Source organism: Dreissena polymorpha, chromosome 11 (genome assembly GCF_020536995.1).
Source record: "Dreissena polymorpha isolate Duluth1 chromosome 11, UMN_Dpol_1.0, whole genome shotgun sequence".
Lineage (NCBI taxonomy): Eukaryota > Metazoa > Mollusca > Bivalvia > Myida > Dreissenidae > Dreissena > Dreissena polymorpha.
The window spans coordinates 35,511,893-35,532,820 of NC_068365.1; the positions used below are offsets into that span (position 1 = coordinate 35,511,893).

Genomic DNA, 20,928 nt, shown 5'->3' on the forward strand with positions numbered 1-20,928 from the left:
CTCTGTGCAAAATTATAGAGACAATCCTAAGAAATCGAATTCAAGGCTATATCTTAAATGTGCAAAACCCTGTGCAACGAGGATTCACTTCAGGCTCCTCCCCATTAAATGCCGCCTTTATTCTCGAGGAGTACTACCGTGAGTGTTCAGACCTAAAAGCCACTGCTCATGTTGTGTTCTTGGACGCCAAGTCTGCGTTCGACGTGGTAGACCACTCCCAACTTCTGAGCAGACTATACCATGCAGGAATAAGTGATGGTCATTGGCTCCTCTTGAAATCTCTGCATGAATATTCGTCCAGTGCTGTTAAGTATAGGTCCCAAATCAGTGATTCCTTCAGAATATCACAAGGAGTGCGACAAGGAGGGATCCTCTCCACGGACCTCTACAAGCTTTACGTCAACCCTTTGCTGGATAGGTTAGTCGACACCGGACGAGGAGGGCGCATTGGCACCGTACTGGCTAATAGCTCGGCATGTGCAGATGACGTATGTTTAATGGGCAGAGACCACGCAGATGTACAGTTAATGATAGATATGTCCCTATCTTTTGCATATGAAGAACGTTATCTCCTTCAACCCACAAAAACTGTTGCTCTAAACATCAAACCCTCTAAAAGAACAACAACCCCCATAGTGAAAGTTTCAAACTGGGTAAAATTAACCTCAACCATGTGGATACCTCAGTCCACTTGGGGATAACAAGAACGACGTCTGTCTGTGAAACAGCTAAAATTAACGTAGAAGGAAACATCTCAAAGGCAAGACGTGCTCTGTACAGTCTTCTTGGAGCCGGGTTGCACGGTCACAATGGTCTGGACCACAAGTCGATGCTGGATCTCTACAAGTCATTTGTTCTACCTGTGCTAACCTACGGTATAGAAATATTCACACCAAAAAGTACTTTAATTCAACAATTAGACCTATTCCAAAGGAAAACTATTAAACAGATACTTTCTCTACCAAATAACGTTGCAGACCCCTTACTGGACTGCTACCAATTGAAGCAATCTATCATTTTTAAAATTTTGAATTTTTTCAACAATATATGTAGTCAAAGTGAATCTAGTATTGAACGCCAAATTGTGATACGACAACTATCGGTGAAATCAGGGAAATCCTCATCTTGGATCAACTGTGTGCTCCCACTCCTTGTGACCTAGGAGAGGTTGATGATTATCTGCAACACCCCCTTAATAAATCCCAGTGGAAATTACATATACACAAAACGGTAGTGAATTACTGGAAAGACTATATTGATAGGATTGCCCCCACTTTTCATCTCTGAAATACTTGAACACCCAATACTTACCTGGCAAACTTAACCCCCTGTTACAAGTTGGATGCTCCTCAGTACTAGAGGTAACTAGACTCCTACAAGATTCAGGCTACTTGCTGGAACCTATGTACTCAAAGTGAATAGGAGCCGCTTCAACCAGTATGCCATAGACGCAGTGTGCCCAAACTGTAAACAGGAGGACGAAACAGTTGAACACTTCTTGCTACATTGTTCTGTACTGAAACAGGTAAGGGACCGGGTTATGTGCGAAATTTGGAATATACTAGAGTCTATGGATCTCCACACACAAATTACTTCCCCTACACTTCTCGCCCAGACCCTTATTGACTGGTCAACCATCGTCCCAAATCAACCCTTATATAGAGACAGAATACGCATACTAGAATTTCATATACGAAGACTATTCTTCCACTTACATACCACAAGATATAGACTTTACAAAGAATTGCCTAGAAACTGAGCACTTCATGGTTGAATAACATGTGGTCTAGATACTTGTTCAGTGTGTGTAATAGATGTGCTTATATACGTACCCTGTGATGTACTGTTGAACAATAAAATTTGGTCCAGTTACGCTTTCAGTGTCTGTAATAACTGTTGCATGTATATATGTACCTTGTGAATAACGTGTAATAACTGTTGAGTGTATATACGTACGTTGTGAAATACCTGTGAAAACCGTGTATATAGTTACTAGTGTGGTGAAGGTGAGGTATTCATATATTGGACTTATTCTCCCAGCAACTGCTGGGGTTCGCCATCTTTGGCGGTGAAGATTACACAGATACAGAAACATAATACCGGTTTACAAGGTTATTTACCCAATAACGCAAATGTAATGGTCCGTTGCCTTCAGGCATGCACCTGTCATGTTTTATGATGTTAATCTGGTTGTAAAACCCCATGATCGAAGTGTCATTAGATATCGAAAACAGGACCGAAATTTGGTAAAATAGCGCTGTAAAATATACTGTCCGAAAACTAAGAGACATTAATTATGGACGAAAACTCGTGTGTCCGAAAATTAAGAGTCACGAAAAATAATTATTTTTCCTTAAAAAAGGGATGTCCGAAAACTTAGAGTAATTACGGTAATCCCGGTCCGCTGAATATCGATAAGAAATACAATGTGAAAATTTGAAGTCTTCAGTTTTGCAATATTAAGACTCATGATTAAGATTTATATTTATAAAATACAAATATTTCTATGATCATTCGAAAGGCAAATATCTATAAATAAATTATGGCTCTTTGTTTTAAGTAAAAAATAAATAAAAATCAATCCATTTCAAAGTATTACAGCCTTTCCCTTAACACATTTACTGAAAGCAATGTATAAGCCATCATATGGAATACTTTTTCAAATATCATTATTTAACTTTGTTTAACTATTTGTTTTATTTAAATGCATATCCTCTTAAAAAAAAAAAAATACTACCGATTTTTCTGACTACGAATATACTGGTGAGTAACCCAAAGTTTAACACAGTTCGTTCCCTTAGTTTCGTGTTACTTATTAGTACAAGTAAATACTTGTTTCAGATGATTGATGTACACAGTTTTTATTGCGTTGTGTAAAACCTAATTGCATACTGGAAAGTAATATGAGGTATATTATTAAGCAAAAATGATTTGTATAATGTATTTGAAAATTGATTCACTAAAATGTGTTTAAAAACACTACAATGTGCCGTATTGACACTCACAGTGTAATGTGGATTGACCCTCCTTAAGGTTCAACTTCATGGGGGGGATAAAATTCATTTAAACTTCGCTTTGGTTTTTCTTCATTCAATGTGGTACAATATGGTAAAACTATATATCATTTTAAAGCTTAAGACGGATAGAATAACATAAACACATTTTTGACATTCAATATTTGTGTGCTTTATTCATATTTTGGTTTAAAACCAATACATTTTTACACTAATTTACAAAATCTCAATCTAAAGTTAGGAAGGATATGCACTACCTTAAGTTGAATAAATACAAAGCTATATACATATACAAGGTCAAGTTAGCAACATTTCACAAAAAAATATTGTCATAAAACAATAAATGAGTTTTTATTCAACTGCCTTTTTTGGATAAATTTCCTAAACAAAGTTCTAAAAATAACTAAAACGTAACTACTTTTGAAAAATCCAGGTATGGTGGATAATAAGAGTCACAATTCTATTTCAAAGACTTAACAATTTTGTTATTTACCTCTCAACCAAATTGCAAATTTTAAACGATCTCAAATTGAAATAGATTGCAGACGACATATAAAATTGTAAAGGAATATAAAGAAATTGGCAAACCGATTGATTTTATATTTCGATTCCTTCTTCCCATTTTGAAAGCGTGGCCATCGCTGTGCTCCGTAGAAAAACGTGCAAAACAAATCGGTCAAAACCACGTGCAGTGGTGAGAAAACCGGGTATGTGTATACACAAACCTGAGAAAACACATACGTATTTTGACAGTTGGGTGGCAACTAGTAAAACAACTATTAACATTAATCAGCAAGAGATCGCACTAAATAACAGAAATGACCACGTAGAGATATCATCAGTTACCCTATTTTGAATATTTTCCAGCTGAAAAATGTCCCCCACACTCTCTTTTAGTTTATTTGTATTGTTTTTCTGGAGCCGAAGTGCATCTCACAGAATATCCATCCAACTTCCGTTGTTTTCACTTTCGTTATTAAAAACTCCGTTTAAAAGAATTATTTCTACTTTTAGATTGTTAAAGCGGTGTATTATTATATATTATCGATAGAATAGTATACCGTGATGAATTGAACGGAGTTACGTATCGATCTTTCTGTCAGTCTGTAAGCGTACTATTTTATGCGCAATAAAATAATACATGTGATTCGACAACGATTGTAAATATTGGTGAAATGCTTCTTACATAGTTATTCTTTTGAGTGTTTGTGAGGTGTGATCGTGCAGTTTGCAAACATCAACAGAAAGATTACAATCCAATGCATTTGTCATCGTCAACCGTTTGGAATGTCAATTAGGGGATGAGTGAGTTTTTAGCATGTTTCTTTCTATTTTATTAATTTAAAAATGGCTGCCCCAATGGTGATGAAATGACATGTGTTCGAGTTTTGATATTTCTATATATGTAAATTTTTTTTACTATTTAAGCGTAACTTGCCCTCGTCAATGTCGAAATTAATCACTTGTTATATAATTTTCCGCCGAAATACGTGGAATAAACATGATTCAGATTTTTGAAAATAGTGTATATTTTATTGTTAAAATCGCTTTGTATTTTGATTGATTTTGTGGATGTTATGAAACGTTGATGTACAAAATTGGTAGCAGTTTGAAGGAAAAACATCCTTTAAAGCATATATGTATACATTTTCAATGTGGCACTCTTCCTTTAGTCAAATTTGAGTTCAATGCTAGGGGTCCCACATTTTTCAAAATGAAGCCTCTACATGAACCTTAAATAATGTTGATACATTTACACCCTGATAGTCAAACCCGGTAGTCTTACAGGTCGGGTTAACTCGCGGTATTTCATTAGCAACCTCAAAATTGTGTTTATAAACTTATCTGCCTGACTTACTTGTAAACTAACAAAAACAGCTCTCCCTTCTAGTATCCTCGAGTCACCTGTTTCGGTCGATGTAACAAGTAATCGAAAATATTTTAGATTTAATACAATAAAGTCGGCAAAATAAAAATACGTACAGCAAGACTTATTTACAGTCCATCAATTCATTTATTGAGATCGATCAATTGCTTCCCATTTTTCCATAACACAGAGATTCCGCCATGAAAACAAACTGCGTCACCTGTTACGGTCGATTGACTCCAGACCTCAAAATTTTGGTGAGCGTTGTCCTAACAGTTATATTAAAATATAAGTGACTGCAGCAGGCCTCGGCATACTCGGAACTATAAAAATGGATTTTCTGTATGTTAATATCAATTGTATAAATAAAAAAGTATTAGCAAAAATTATCAAAATGTCGATGGTAATCAATTCAGATCAGAATACTTACATGTTTTTCCTCATTTTTAGCTCGACTATTATATATGAAATATATATAGTAGAGCTATGTCAGCGTTTGCGTTGGCGTTAACGTGCAAATGTTAAAGTTTGCATACTGCCCCAAATATTTTCAATGTCCCTTGACATATTGCTTTCATATTTTGCATACTTCTTAACCAAAATGACCCCAACCTATAAACAAGAGCAGAAAACTCTATCAAGCATTTTGTAATAATTATGGCCCCTTTTCCACTTAGAATATGCAGCAAATGTTAGAGTTTGCGTACTACCCCAAATATTTTCAATGTCCCTTGACATATTGCTTTCATATTTTGCATACTTCTTAACCAACATGACCCTAACCTATAAACAAGAGCAGACAACTCTATCAAGCATTTTGTAATAATTATGGCCCCTTTTCCACTTAGAATATGCAGGAAATGTTAATGTTTGCGTACTACCCCAAATATTTTCAATATTCCTTGACATATTGCTTACATATTTTGCATACTTCTTAACCTACATGACCCCAACCTATAAACAAGAGCAGACAACTCTATCAAGCATTTTGTATAATTATGGCCCCTTTTCCACTTAAAATATGCAGCAAATATGTTAAAGTTTGCGTACTACCCCAAATATTTTCAATGTCCCTTGACATATTGCTTTCATATTTTGCATACTTCTTTACCAACTGTACATGAACCCAACCTATACACAAGAGCAGAAAACTCTATCAAGCATTTTGTAATAATTATGGCACCTTTTCCACTTAGGATATGCATATTATTGATAAATCTATGTTGAAGTTTGCGTACCACCTCAAATATTTTCAATGTCCCTTGACGAATTGCTTTCATATTTTGCAAACTTCTTAACCAACATGACCCCAATCTATAAACAAGAGCAGACAACTGTATCAAGCATTTTGTAAGAATTATGGCCCTTTTTCCATTATAATATGCATATTACTTTAGTTACATTGCCTTAACTTCTTTATTTATGATCAGATTTTATTAATACTTTGACAAAACAACACTTACCTGAATACCACAATGGATTCCATCCAAACAATACCCCACTCCCCAGCCCAGAATCCCTGCCCCCCCCCCCCCCCCCCCCCACAAAAAAAATATTTTATTTTTTTTTTTTTTTTTTGAAAGATCATCTAATAAATGACCATACCCCACATTATACCCCCCTCTCAACCCCTCCTACCCCCCCCCCCCCAAAAAAAAAATAAATAAAATAATTGTTTTTCCCTTTTTTTAATTTTGAAAGATCGTCTATTAAATTATTGAATATGAACAATTTCCCCATGATGGCTTACGTTATACTGTCAAGCACTCGAATAGTCAAGCGCGCTGTCCTCTGACAGCTCTTGTTTGATAAACACTGCGAGTAGCCGTCGGTGTTGGCATTTGCTATGTACACACAAAACGATGACGTCATTCGTCACTTGGATAGAACGCACGCGCAAAAAATCTACGATTGACCAAAATAGGTGACCGACCAAAACAGGTGACTGGACGATATGAATTGATTTATTGATAATTATTAAATTAAATGTCATCAAACTCAGACACTAACAGTAAGTCAGTACCCAAACCAGACAGTGCATACAATAATTTTGATAAAAATATAGACAGATTTTGCACTAAGAAATAAATTAACAACGGCAGAGGTGTTATTGTTCCATATGGATCAGCAGATTATGGCACATCCGTTTGACCCAGGTGTCATTTCTGAGATCTCCAATTTAAAAAAAAAGAAATGATTAATAAGTGGGTGACATATGACGAATTCTGCAATATATTTTATAATGGCCATAAAATATATTTTTAACCTTTATACTTGTTACAATTTAACCATTTACTGCATGTTGTTATGGTAGCATTATTTGTAATGAGTGATGACAGATGTTATTGGCTGTCATTTCCCTATTTTTTAACCTTAATCTTGAAAAAGAGATTTGTTTCAAAATGGTGTGGTCTTAAAGAAAATATAAGTATTGAAAAACACAATAAATCTTACCAAGTCTCTGTGAATGAAAAATTAGTTGAAATGAAGGTCAAATGCCCAGAAACAAACTTTGATTTTAATTTAGAAGGCAATTCGGATGTGGCAAAGATTGACTCTAATAGTAAGATGAAGTATCTTACCATTTGAAAAGTTCAATTGCAAAAAAAGTTAAGTACCGGTAGAAATCCCATCGTTAAGACTCAATAGAAAAAAACTGTAAAAATGCTGACCCTATGTTGTGGTAGTAAAAACATTTATCAAAAATAACAGATAGCCAGCAGTGTTCACATGGATAGTGAAACAAATAAACAAGCTTTATGGCATTCACAGCATTGAATACTGTTAAATTTTCATCCTTTAATAATGTTTGTTGTTCTACTATTAGACTTAATTGTTGTAAATAAGTCCATTTGTTTTAAAACTATTGAACAGGAATCAGGGCGACTTTCTGTAAATGTGTGTGGTAAAATGTATTAATTTGTCTCACACATTTTAAAAGGTATTTTTTTTAATGAAAATTACTGAAAAAATGAACCTTAATCCTCTTTTGCTTGTAAATATCAGCGACATTATAAATATTATTGCATAGCTACTAGTAACATGAGTATTTTAATTATTTATTAATGCTTATAATTATTCAAGTATTGATAAAACTTTTATACGTGCAATTCAGGTACATTACCAATGTATACGAGTAACAGTAACAATAGCATTATACTTGACTGCAAATTGTTTAGCCTACATGTTTAAGAAACTTCTATTGTTCGTTATAAATGTATGATACTGAGTTCATGTTAGGGTTAAAACTGTTCATCAATCCAACAATCTAGAAGAAGCTATAATGAAGTATCAGTAGAATTCTAATTGACGTGATACTGTTTTATGCATCACATGTTCAATTAATCTTGTTGATTGCATGATACATTTAGATACTTGATAATCTTGTCAAAGTTTTACAAAGTATTTTTTAACAAGGCTGTTAAGTGCCACAGACAAATCTTTCAAGAAGCAGGACCTTAAAAAGAACATATCCTTTCACATAAATGAATACATGACCAAATGTAACACCTTTTTATGTTTTCAGTGTGATGGAAGTACAATAATCTAAAGATGGGCGAGGAATGCTTTCAATACACAATAGTAGAAGATCTGGCTTTACCTGAGGAATTACAGTCCTTTGTGTGTAAACAGTGCAATGAGTTCTTTCTAAGTGAGGAAGAGTTTCAAAACCATACAGCAAATCAGTGTTTTAGATTTGAAAGCAATCAACAACAAAAGAATGAAACAATAACCAATACCAGTGGTGAAAATGGTTGCAGCCCACTAACTGATTGATTTATATAAAAATGTGGAGCCATTGCCAGGTTTGAAATGCTTTAAGGATAACAATCAAAATATTCTCAATGAAGAAACCAGTAATTTTCAAGATAGGGAGTTATCCTTTGTGGAAAGTAATCTCAGCTCTGAGGTGGGACCCTTTCGTTGTATCATGTGTGAGCAAATCTTTCAGAGTAGATTACAGTATAGCTCTCACATGAGTAGTCATACTGGTGAAAAGGCACACCAGTGTGAAATATGTCTGGTCAAGTTTGATTTCAAGTCTGCTTTGACCATGCATTTAAAAAGAAAGCATAATATTTGTAAATCAGAGTTCAAATGCAATTTATGTGAGAAGACATTTTATAGTTCAGCTGAATCCAATAAACATATCAAATCACACTCATCAACCGGTTCCAATTTCACTGTCTGTGGGCAGACATCTGGGAAAAAGAAGGACATTGTGACCCATATGTTAACTCATGTGACAACAGATCAGACACCTGATCATGCCCAATCACATAATGAGATGCAGCGCTTGCCTTATTTGCTTGAACTAAAGAACGTGTTTCAAACGTGTGGCCTTTTTCAGTGCTTTCAATGCAAACTTTTATTCCCAGCACTGAGTGTTCTGGAAAAGCATACACTTAATGAGCATGGTATTGATACATCTGAAATCCATGCAAATCTCGTACTAAATGTTGAAACCTTCAGTGAAAGAAATGATTCTGCTGCTGTTGCTGCTGACATAAACGAGGAACTTGAGTCAAATAATGCAAATCCTGTTGTAACAGCCAGCGGAAGCAAAGAATCTGTGGCTATTGCTATAGATGTGAACCAAAGTTCAGAATTTCAGATAAATAACACAAATCTTGCGGTAACTTCAAGCGAAACTGTAAAACCTTCTGAAAATTTTTATAGAAGCTCAGCACTTCTGTTTCAAAACACAAATCCCATTATTTTTACACTGACACCAAGTAATGGAACAGTTGAATATCAAACTCAATCATTGATCAACATTCCTATTCTTTTAACAATGCAGCCAACTGATCATGTTGTAACCAATGGTGAAAATGTATCAATGTCACCTCCTCTTAATGAATGGAAGCCTTCTGCTGAAGACTTACACAGTGATGCTGAAATGGCGGAGGACACTGAGCGGACGTGTCCTATTTGCAAGAAGACCATCAGTTCCCGTAGCAACCTGCGGGTGCACATGATGATCCATACTCGGGAGCAGCCCCATACCTGCCCTTATCCCGGTTGTGGAAAAAAGTTTACACAGCGGTCACCACTTCAGCGACACATGGCGTGAGTAGCTATTTGTGTAAAGGTAACTCTTAAATAACAAATAAATAATGCATGAAAGTTAGTTATTGGAAGCTATGAAGTTATCAGAAATATTCATGCCTGTTTAAGGAAGATATGTGTTAATAAAGTTTCTTTTCTTTATATACCAATGACCTTATTTTCAAAAGGTACTAAACATTTTTGGATGTTTTTGAAACATCACATAATCATTTATTCTTAGAGTAAATTTGAATTACATCATTGAAATTCTTGTTGTTTGTATTAGTAGATTTACTGAATTAGTACTGATCTATTGTAGTGAGTAATAGCCTCAAATTGGATTTACTAATTTAGTACTGACCTGTTTTGGTAAAAGCTTCCATAAGATTTCAGATGTAAAAATATACATGTATATTTCAAAAATCTTTTTTATAGGATCCATTCTGGAGAAAAGCCCTGGCGATGTGATACCTGTGGTAAGTCCTTCACCCGGCAAGACGACCTTGTCACCCATATCCGTGTTCACACCGGGGAAAAACCCTACAAGTGTCAGGAGTGCGGGAAGAACTTTTCACAGCGTGGCTCTCTCCTTACACACCAGAAGATGCATGCAAAGCACAGGGACCTGGCCGAAAAAAACAAAATTGCTCCAGGAATGGTATCTTGTTATGCCAGCTATCCTCTTGCCAGAAATTATAAAAGAACTTGAACACCATGAGTCAATTTACTTTTATCTGTTATCATGAACTAATTTTATTTGTTCAGCGGCCAAAATACTCCTTTCATTAGTTATTTTCTATCTGCATACTTAAGAAATTATCTGTCTGATAGAAAATTTTTAATTGAATTCAACTCAATACACCTATATGATTTAAAAATGTACTAGTAAGAGTTTGCTACAGTTTTCCTTTAATTTTATATGAGTAACACTTAGCTTGCATTTAAAAGCAGGAGTTGGCATTAATTAAAATAAATGTTTTAAGAGATTGTAAGGCGTTAAGTTAATGGTAATTTGGACTAAACATTTGAACATATATTTACACATTATCTTGCAATGCAACCATTTACTCTGCATTTGGAATAAAACATTGAAGAAATGGGTCAAATATAGGTTTTGTAACTGAGCATGCAACTTCTCATACATAATATATTTATCCATTGCCCCTGTGCTTCACTAAAACTCTTACATTTGAGCTGCTCCTGGAAAAAATGGCTTATTGCATGTGTGCAAATTAAGAACAGCAATGGCTTATCTGGGAACAAACAAACTGAACAAGCATTAAGCCCCATTTTCCCAGAGAAAAGTTTAATTGAAATCAACAAAAATGACTTTTTACAAGAGTTATTCTGATATTGTATCGCTTTGTAATGTTGGAATAATTAGCTCGGCTGTTTTTGGAGAAAACCCGAGGTATTGTCATAGCCAGATTGTCGTGTCGTGTCTGCCGTCTGCGCCGTGCTAAAACCTTAACATTTTGTAAAGGTTTTGAACATTGGCTCTAAAATCATAGTGCTTCAGCCTACAACTTTGAAACTTCATATGTAGCTGCACCTTGATGAGTTCTACATGCCACATCCATTTTTGGGTCACTAGGTCAAAGGTCAAGGTCACTGTGACCTCTAAAAAAAAATCTGACAAGCTTTCATCTATTAAACACTGCACCCGCAGCCGAGCGTGGCACCCGTTATGCGGTGCTCTTGTTTTATATCGTGGAATGGGTTTGTGAGATATTGTACATGTATTTCTTTTTGTCTTTTCAATGACTTTAACCAAACTGATATGTGTTCAAAATGGGCAACTATGACCATGAAAAGTTTCCATGAAGTATAATAATTCTAGATCTCAGCTAAATGGCCAATGAATTTTTAAGTTGTATTTGAACTTTGATTATATTGCATTATTTCTATTAAGATCAAATTCCATGTGATTCTTTTAAATGTTTAATTTTTCAAGTCGTGTTTTATAAAGATCTGAGTTAAATTTATTTATTTATTAAAAATGTTTAAAAATATACCATAGTACGATTTTTCTGTGTTTTTATGTTTATCGTGATTTACTTATCATATTTTGTCTTTCGTAATTTTACCTCATATCTTTCATAAGTTAAGCTGCGTACATGTCTTTGTACATGTACATACACATTCGATTACATGGATCTATGTTAAATGTTAATGCATATCAGGTGTTTACTTCAGTTTAAGTGTTGCTGAATTACCATATGCAATATGCTTTTTGTTTAAGTTACATTTTATTTGTGTTTGTTATTGATAATTGTTATTGATTAAGTCATGGTTGTTAATTATTAGTGTTTGTACTACAGATATTCAAATGAAATGTTGCACATGTGTTTGGGGTCATTTATGAGGTCACTAACCAAGTTCCATCAATCTGAGCTGAAATTGAATAGAATTATGTCCCGTTGTGTGTATAGAGTACTGGTTTAGGTGAATGTGCAACAAATCCATATCACTGATTCTACTACATATATTCAATAGAAACTGCAACCATGTATTCAGAGTAATTTTTTTTAGTCAGCGATCATGTTTCATTAGTCTGAGCCACAATTTAGCAGAATTATGCATGTGTGTTGAATTTACTAAATTTGTTAGGTAAATGTGCAAAGCTTATCATATTTTAAATTGTATCCAGTAATATAATTATCCAATTATACTGCACGCAATATTATAATTATGTTTGATGATTGGCATTTTAAATTGTTAGGTTATTATATTTTTGTCATTTGCCAATATATACGTCAAGCACTCTATAGACTACAGATATGATCAATCATCATTAAGCATGCTCAGAATTTTACAGAAACTTTGTTCAAATGAACAGAAAGGTTCACACGGTTGGTGTCAACGAGACTGTCTAAAATAAATAAGCTTTTCTATAGGTAAATTGGTTGGTTTCCGTTTTAATTGTCTTTATGATTCCTGTATGTCGAGTGAGTTTAATAATGATATGGCTCCTAAGGGACGTGTGAATAAATGGACTGTTTTCCTACTTATTAGCTGTATAGACTTTAAAATTATAGCTTGATAAGTGCAAAATTTGACATCATTTAGTAAATAATTAACAGGCATTATGGCACGGTAAAGGTTTGTTATTAAAAATTGCAAAATATGTGCCTATCAAAATTTGCCAATAAGCTATTAATGTAGGAATCTGTAACTAAATGCGTCAGTTGTCTGTACATGTTCATCATGATTTAATGTGAACTTTATTCACGCATGTTGTAATTTAACAAATGATTTAAAAAAGATTGCGTTGTCAGATGACCTGATATACGAACATGTCATTTCATTGGTCTCTTATCACAAGATAGAAAAAAAAGTTCATAAAATTGATGACATTGACTTTAAATTGACATTCCAAATTTGGTATTCATGATCTGTTATGTAAGATTTATAATTACATATACTGGTTCTTCTATTTATGTCCACTTTTGTTATACATATTTAAACAGTTGAGTTAATTTTTATTTTGTCACGGTCATTTTACAAAACACCTGTGTTTTATATTCTGTTGTTTATGTTATATTATAATGTGGAAAGCCTGTTGTATTGTTTATTTTTTGTTGTTTATGTCATATTTTAATGTTAAAGCATGGTGTTGTATAGTTTATTACCTGTTATTTATTTCATAATAATGATTTTAAGAGCGAAATTTCTATTGTATATTCAGTCCGTGTTAATCATTCATGTATCCGTGTATGCGTATAGCATGCGGCACTTAATGTAATAAATACCTTCACAATATACAGGATGCTTGGGTTATGTTTTTTACCGAGCTTTTGTTAATTTATATTTATAGACAAATATAACTGTCATACATTATGTTGCCACAGAAATCACATGCAATTATTATTAAAATGAAACGATATTTGGTCATGCTCTGGATAATTTAAGTTTACAAAATAAATTTACCAAGAATAATAAACGCTTTATGTTGCTTCAGACGTTTTAAATTATGCTAAATAATACATTATGGTCATTATATTTATCAATTTGTGCATCATTTATTTGCTGTAAAGTTTATTTTAAACAGTAAACAGTTTGCGGGGCCATCAATTCAGATACCTGTCTCGTCTTAAAACATCCCACTACTTACACCCCGCGTCGTGCGACAATGATACCATTTGCTACAAGCGTAGCTGCAGACCAGTCTTCGCGAAGGCCCTGTCCGCTCTAAAGTCCCGCAATGGCTTATAGTTTAATTATGCAGGATGCAGAGGCATTTGGGAAACACACTGTTTGGATGTGTTCTAAGGCTCTTTTTCGCACGACGCGGGTCAAATAAGATGCATATTTATGAAGCATGCTTGCCAATCACCATCATCTATGGTCTATGTTACAGTATGTGGTGACATTAATCTTCTTGCTGCCGTTTGTGCGTCTGTTTTTGAAAATTATATAGAGGATATTTGTTGGATTCGGTAGATTATCGATTTTAATTCACGAGTGATCATAAAAAATGATATTGCGCCACGAGTGAAAATATATATTTTCTATGATCACGAGTGAATTAAAATCGATATTCCACCGAATCAAACACATTTTATTTTTATTTTATGCTTTTTTTCACAGTTTATATACATTGTTAAAGAGTTCATCTAAAGAATTTCGCTGGAATAATGACGTCATTTCGTTAAAAAAAAGACGTCATTTCGCAGTAAACAGTGAAAATTATCGATAATTTTCACTGATAATTTTCACTGTTTGAAACAATGAAATTATCAGTTTTAATTCACTGATATTTCTCTATAAACCACCGGAAAGCATAAAATAAAAAAACTATATTTGTTTGAACCACAATTTCATTCGCATATTGAATTTATCGTTATACCTTTGGACACGGACTATTAGTTTACAATTGAGAACATGATGAAAACTGAGTTGCATGATTACCAAAGAGACGAATATTGAAATATGAAATATATATATTTCAGGCTTTGAACTACTAGTATTTGACGCAAAAATCACGCGTACATGTGTTGAGAGTTTCTGGAAATAAAGCCTTTGATAATTATTTGACGGAGTACACTATTTATGGCGAAAAAAAAACGGTTCTGTCGTTTGAATTTGAATGCAATAACGGTAGCTCAGTTATTATATTTGTTACCAGAAAAATAGAGGACATAGTATTACGAACGTTAAATCATTCAAACTTGGACATAATGTCCTCAACATTTGTTTATTAAGATTGAGAAGTACGAATTTGAAACGTGCTTAAACCGTAGATTTACACTTTAATGTTTTCTATATAAAGACCAAATAATGGGTCTACTTCCATTCTTTAGTTAAAAACAGCACTCCGAAATGGCTTGTAGATCGGTTGTTGGGACACAGGTCTTTCTATCGCGCTGCTCCGTTAATGGACTGTGTGACCTTGAGGCGTCCTAGTTCATTTATTATTGATGTTGACAAATGTCCTTCTCCAGATAAAATAGCGTCTTCACACAACTAAGCACAAAACACAACACGTTTTGCATTGGGCAAGGCTTGCGATCAGTTTATTGACAACACACATCCACGAATATTACATATTCGTATCATATATCAATCAAGTACAATCGTAGTACAACCTTGACAGGACAATTTTCGAACTATAAATTATATAACAAATTATAACTATAATGTGTATACATCACTTCTAGTATTGTGTCCTTAATTGGTGTTTTCATGGCCAGGGTAAAAACCAGAGATAAAAATTCATCAGAAGCCCAATGTAAAATAACTCTGGAAAACTGTACCTGAAAACAACCAATATTAACATGTAACTAAACATTATGTAACACAAACATAACATGTCATTTGAGCCAATTTACTTCTAATGCGGTTCGAATTTAAAAAAGTAAAAGTTTACTGATCGAAGTCTAGCGTAGAACTGACCAAACAATGAACACCCCGTGCAAATTCCCGCCTATGTCCACCTTAGTGACCATCACTCACGTGACAACCACACGCATGAACGAACCGCACATATACTTGTTTTGTGCGGTGCGTTATGTTTAGACATACGTTCTGTGCTATACTCCGTAACGCACAGAACTGAAAAGTCTTCACACAACTAAGCACAAAACACAACACGTTTTGCATTGGGCAAGGCTTGCGATAGAACAAAAACAAAGGTTAGTAAGGTTTTAAATTCGAACCGCAAATCAATTATAATTTCAATTGTCTAGTGATAAAAAGCTTTTTGTCTAGAGAATCATCAATGTACCCATCTTTAGCCCTATCAGACTTCCATCGACCATGTCGCTTCAAACATCTCTAAAACACGCCCTCGGCGTTAGCTAGTCTAAATAATTACATATATATAACCAATAACTGGTTTTAACAAAAAATCATTTGATTCATCTGACCAATTTGCTAATTACATATTTGTTAATAAAACGCCACATGGGAAGTTGTAGTTGTACATTTTGCAATTATAATATACGAACCATTCGTATACATGCCAGTATTATAATGGCGTACACTAATACCAAAGTGATCAGATTTCAATTGTAGGTCATTACAATGAAACTCACTTAATTTGTTAATATGCATGATACATGTACATGCATAACCCAAAAATGATCAATCAATGAAAACAGTGGAATCTCCTTATATCAAACACAATGTTTGTATCATCTCTAATGAATGCACATGTACATGATACATCTTTCTTGTGAAATGGTTTGAAGCACACACGCTTTGAAGCTTCTTATAATAGTTTGTTAAATCTTTCTTTGGATCATGTACACTATTAATAGAATGGATCCATTTAATACTGTAAAACACAGATGTAAAAAACGTTATTAGATTTCCTCGATCCATCAATTGAGCCAAGTACATTACTACTGATATATGTAAGGCTGGCATGGCGACTACATTTTCTTCACAGTATTTGAAATGTGCACATGAAGAATTCTTTTCTTCACCGTATTGTCTGCTCTTGAATGTTCTAAGTATTTACTTAGCCATTCTGTCCGCCATCTAATCTCTTCGAAGCCCATGTAAGCCCGAGCCCTCTAATCGCTCCTTCAGAATACCTCTCAAAACATTTCCTGTCAAACATATGTACTATACATCAATAACTGTATTGTGATATGCACCTTAACGCTATCTTATTTAATGATAATCTAGTGTTAACAAAACAACCTGGAATCATACAGTCTCTACCAAACTTTTTGCAATATTTCACAATATCTCTAAAATGTCCGTATGACAAATCAACATTAGCCAATAAGGCGAACTGCCCCTTTTTGGAACAACAAGAATGCATTTTGCTTTCTCCGATATCATCTTATCAATACAGATTGATACCAACCTAGTTTCTGAAATAACCATTTTACATTGTTTCCCCATATTGAACTAAGGCACCCACTGCCTCTTTTCATTGAATCCAGTATCCACACAACATATTTAAATCTAAAGCTATTTATTTTGACTACCATTTTATTGTCTGAATACACTTTGATGTACAAATTTTGCAAAGCATTTAAAACATTTCATATAACATAACACCCGGGGACCATAGCATACTCTCTGCTCTCTTCATGGAGCATCTCTGCTCACTTCCGGGAGCAATCTACTGGGCTCTATGTCCACTTCCGGGGACCATAGCCTACAATTTCTGCTCACTTCCGGGAGAAATCTACTGGGCTCTATGTCCACTTCCGGGGACCATAGCAAACTCTTTCTGCTCACTTCCGGGAGAAATAACAAACCTTTTCTAGCCGTATGCAAGGCATTTTCTTTATCATAAGAAATTTTTACTTACGTTATGATGAACGACGGAATACTTATCCGGTTTATCTTGAAAACCAACTTCCGGTGGCTTAATGTATTTACTTCATATTAAATCACAATATGCATTACCTGTTTCGTTTATAGAAACACTGGCAGTGTACCTCCTTGATTTTAACAGTGTAATATAGTAATCACTTCCAGGAATAACTTTTCTCTTTTCGTCAATAATCTGTTCACTTCCGGGAACAGGTTGCTCTTTTTATTAAGATCATGTACATTCCAATTTTCTCATGTTCGGGTCTCATAGATCACGAGTACATACCTTTACTCTCTCCGTCAATGGAATAAAACAAAATTGAAAATAAATTTGCTTTTTATTTTTTATTTTTATGAAAATCGTTAGCTTGACAGTCATTTCGCAAATATCTACATTAAAGCTACAACTTTCTATAAAACCTCCATAAACCATAACTTGTGGTACTTGCATCAGCAACTATATTACACAAAAACAACTGATTGTGTTTGAAATCTTTTCCACCGTTGATTAACTGCCTAGTGCTTTCTTTCCATAATCCAAGTTTGTAAATAACTTGCAACGTTACAATAACGGGAGCTTTCCAACTAGCTCTGGTATTTATGCAATTTTATATATGCATTGTTATCACCAAACTTTATTTACAATCACACTCTGAAAGGAAATTATCTGCCCTACAAGACTAGCTATTAATTTATCTTTTGGTACTAATTTTTCTTTTGTTTGATAAATTAGATAGATCATCGAATCAATACTTTTTTTTTAGCCTAGCTACTCAATTTTTAATTATGAAAAACTGCATTTTATGCATATCGATCACATGCCCGAGCCATTCTACTCTCTGAGAAGGAATCAAAATACTGTTTCTTCAGCCAGTTAACATCCAAACTCGTCTAGTCACTAGCATATGTTTGTTTTTTTCATAATCTACACTGTGATGTATGCCATCATCACAAAAGCAAATAACTATTTTAAGTAAATTTGACGTAAGAATGCTAGTACACCTCATTTTAATTTTAACGAGTTCTAGTAAATATATGATCGGCCGTTATCGTGTCAAATATAAGCTTATAACAACCTAACACTGCCTGCTATTCTCTTGATAGCTCAAACCACACCGTTCGTGAATGTATCAATATCATGATACGCTCCTCTAATATCGAAAGTAGAACAAATAAATAAATATATGATCGGCCGTTATCGTGCCAAATATAAGCTTATAACAACCTAACACTGCCTGCTATTCTCTTGATAGCTCAAACCACACCGTTCGTGAATGTATCAATATCATGATACGCTCCTCTTATATCGAAAGTAGAACAAATAAATAAATAATAATTTTAAATATATCGAGGCCTCCCATTCTTATTAAATACGACTATAAACGTATTCACGGGCGTATTAACAACATGATAAATGTCACGTGGGTTTTCAGTCTACTTACCGACAAACTTCCGGCTTTTTATTCTATGATTTTTTTTTCTTTTTGATATATTTCTATACTATGATCCTTTTGATCAATTGATCCTTTTATCTCTTTCTGTACGTTACCGTTTTCCGACGGAAAAGGAAACATATAACCGCAATTTACTACATCTTAAATGTAACAACCATCCGTAGCCTGCTACAGCTTGGCTACATGGGCTTTCGTTCTTTTTAACGGCGAGCTTCTAGCATCAATTTCTATACTATGATCCTTTTGATCCAGTTTTATACTAAGATCATTTTGATACATTGAGACAGATCTTTTTGTGCGTTACCGTTTTCCGACGGAAAAAATATACTTATAACCGCCATTTACTACATCGAAAATGTACTTACTATCAGAAGTCTCCTGCTACTTAACCGCGTTGGCCTTCCTTCAACTTACCGGCGAACTATACTTGGATCCTTTTGATCACGTTCGAATTTTAGGAACTTTCTGTACGTTACGTTTTCCGACGAACACGAAACTACCCATTTTCTGATAACGGGGTTCTATACATAATTAACTTAACTTATTGGTCGAGCTGTTTGCTGAACTGCCAGCTGCTCCTTTCCGATGACCCGGTTCGCCACATGCGAAACATAGTCCAGTGCGTCTCAATGGTAATTGAGTTTCAGCACCTTGTGTTGCGATGTTAGATGAAGCTTCCGGCTTCTGATATGACCCGTCAAGAGCGCCGCGTGGCGTTATGTTTCCGCCTTTTTATATGCCATCGCCTCTACCTTGTATTTTTCTACAAATAACATTACGTCATTAGACTCGTAAAACATTTACACATATACATATAGAATGTATACAACACCACAAAGAATAGCAATTATTCCCCAGTAAGTTCGAAAGCTTTTGTCATGTTCTACCATTAATGACCTGTGAATTTTCTGTCACGTGCCATCAATATTTCTATTTGTAAATTGCTCGGCTTTCTCTAGTGCTGAAATTGTTACTTGAAATATACATCGTTTCAACTCTGTTACTACTTCGTAACACTCGATACTATGCTCGAGATTCAGTATAACGGATTTAACAGATTTACATTTCTTTTAGCACTTATCTTTTCTATGATGCGTTCCAAATCTTGCAGCATGGACACCCTGTGTTCTGCTAAAGTCAACAACACGATGCAGGATTTGTAGACGAACACAAGTTTACTGATCGAAGTCTAGCGTAGAACTGACCAAACAATGAACACCCCGTGCAAATTCCCGCCTATGTCCACCTGAGTGACCATCACTCACGTGACAACCACACGCATGAACGAACCGCACATATACTTGTTTTGTGCGGTGCGTTATGTTTAGACATACGTTCTGTGCTATACTCCGTAACGCACAGAACTGAAAAATAATAGTGTCCGCTATTCAGATGGTCTGTTTTAATAAGAATACAACAGCAATTCTGCTACAAACGACGACTTTTGACAGCAACATTGGAATGCTGGTATTGTGTTATACGATATGGTTACATTTCAGTGTTATACCAAACCGTCTTGTTGCATGCAATTATCGTTAAAATACAAAAATGATTAATGTGTATAGGTCGCAATATACATAATAGTTTCCCTATATAATTCAATTAAAAAGCGATAACTTTAAGCGAAAATAAATGCAACATTTTGCACATAGAGACCCACAGAACCATACCTTTTCTTAAAGGCAATTCTAAGCGGAATCGATTTATGCAATACAAAAGATATGTCATGTTCAATCCAAGAAAGAACTTGACCCGAATCAAAATCTAC

The 20,928-nt window shown here is 34.5% G+C and overlaps 1 protein-coding gene and 1 long non-coding RNA gene across 2 annotated transcripts; one reads left to right on the plus strand and one right to left on the minus strand.

Moving 5' to 3' along the window:
• Window positions 1-2,807: 2,807 nt before the first annotated feature.
• Window positions 2,808-13,694, plus strand: LOC127851442 (gastrula zinc finger protein xFG20-1-like). Its single transcript, XM_052385215.1, has 3 exons — window positions 2,808-2,908; window positions 8,408-9,951; window positions 10,366-13,694. Exons 2-3 carry the CDS (start codon window positions 8,813-8,815, stop codon window positions 10,637-10,639), a joined length of 1,413 nt encoding a protein of 470 aa, XP_052241175.1. The 5' UTR covers window positions 2,808-2,908; window positions 8,408-8,812; the 3' UTR covers window positions 10,640-13,694.
• A 1,723-nt stretch (window positions 13,695-15,417) lies between these two features.
• On the minus strand, window positions 15,418-20,391 carry LOC127850973 (uncharacterized). Its single transcript, XR_008035607.1, has 2 exons — window positions 19,702-20,391; window positions 15,418-16,985 (listed from the first exon to the last, which is right to left on the minus strand). It is a non-coding gene; the product is annotated as an uncharacterized LOC127850973 (long non-coding RNA).
• Between the last annotated feature and the right edge of the window lie 537 nt (window positions 20,392-20,928).

Bases quoted from the DNA above. Each gene is read 5' to 3' on its own strand.
- LOC127851442 (XM_052385215.1), top strand. From the start codon at position 8,813: ATGTGTGAGCAAATCTTTCAGAGTAGATTACAGTATAGCTCTCACATG. The intron at 9,952-10,365 runs GTGAGTAGCTAT...TCTTTTTTATAG, and splicing joins CCACTTCAGCGACACATGGC to GATCCATTCTGGAGAAAAGC.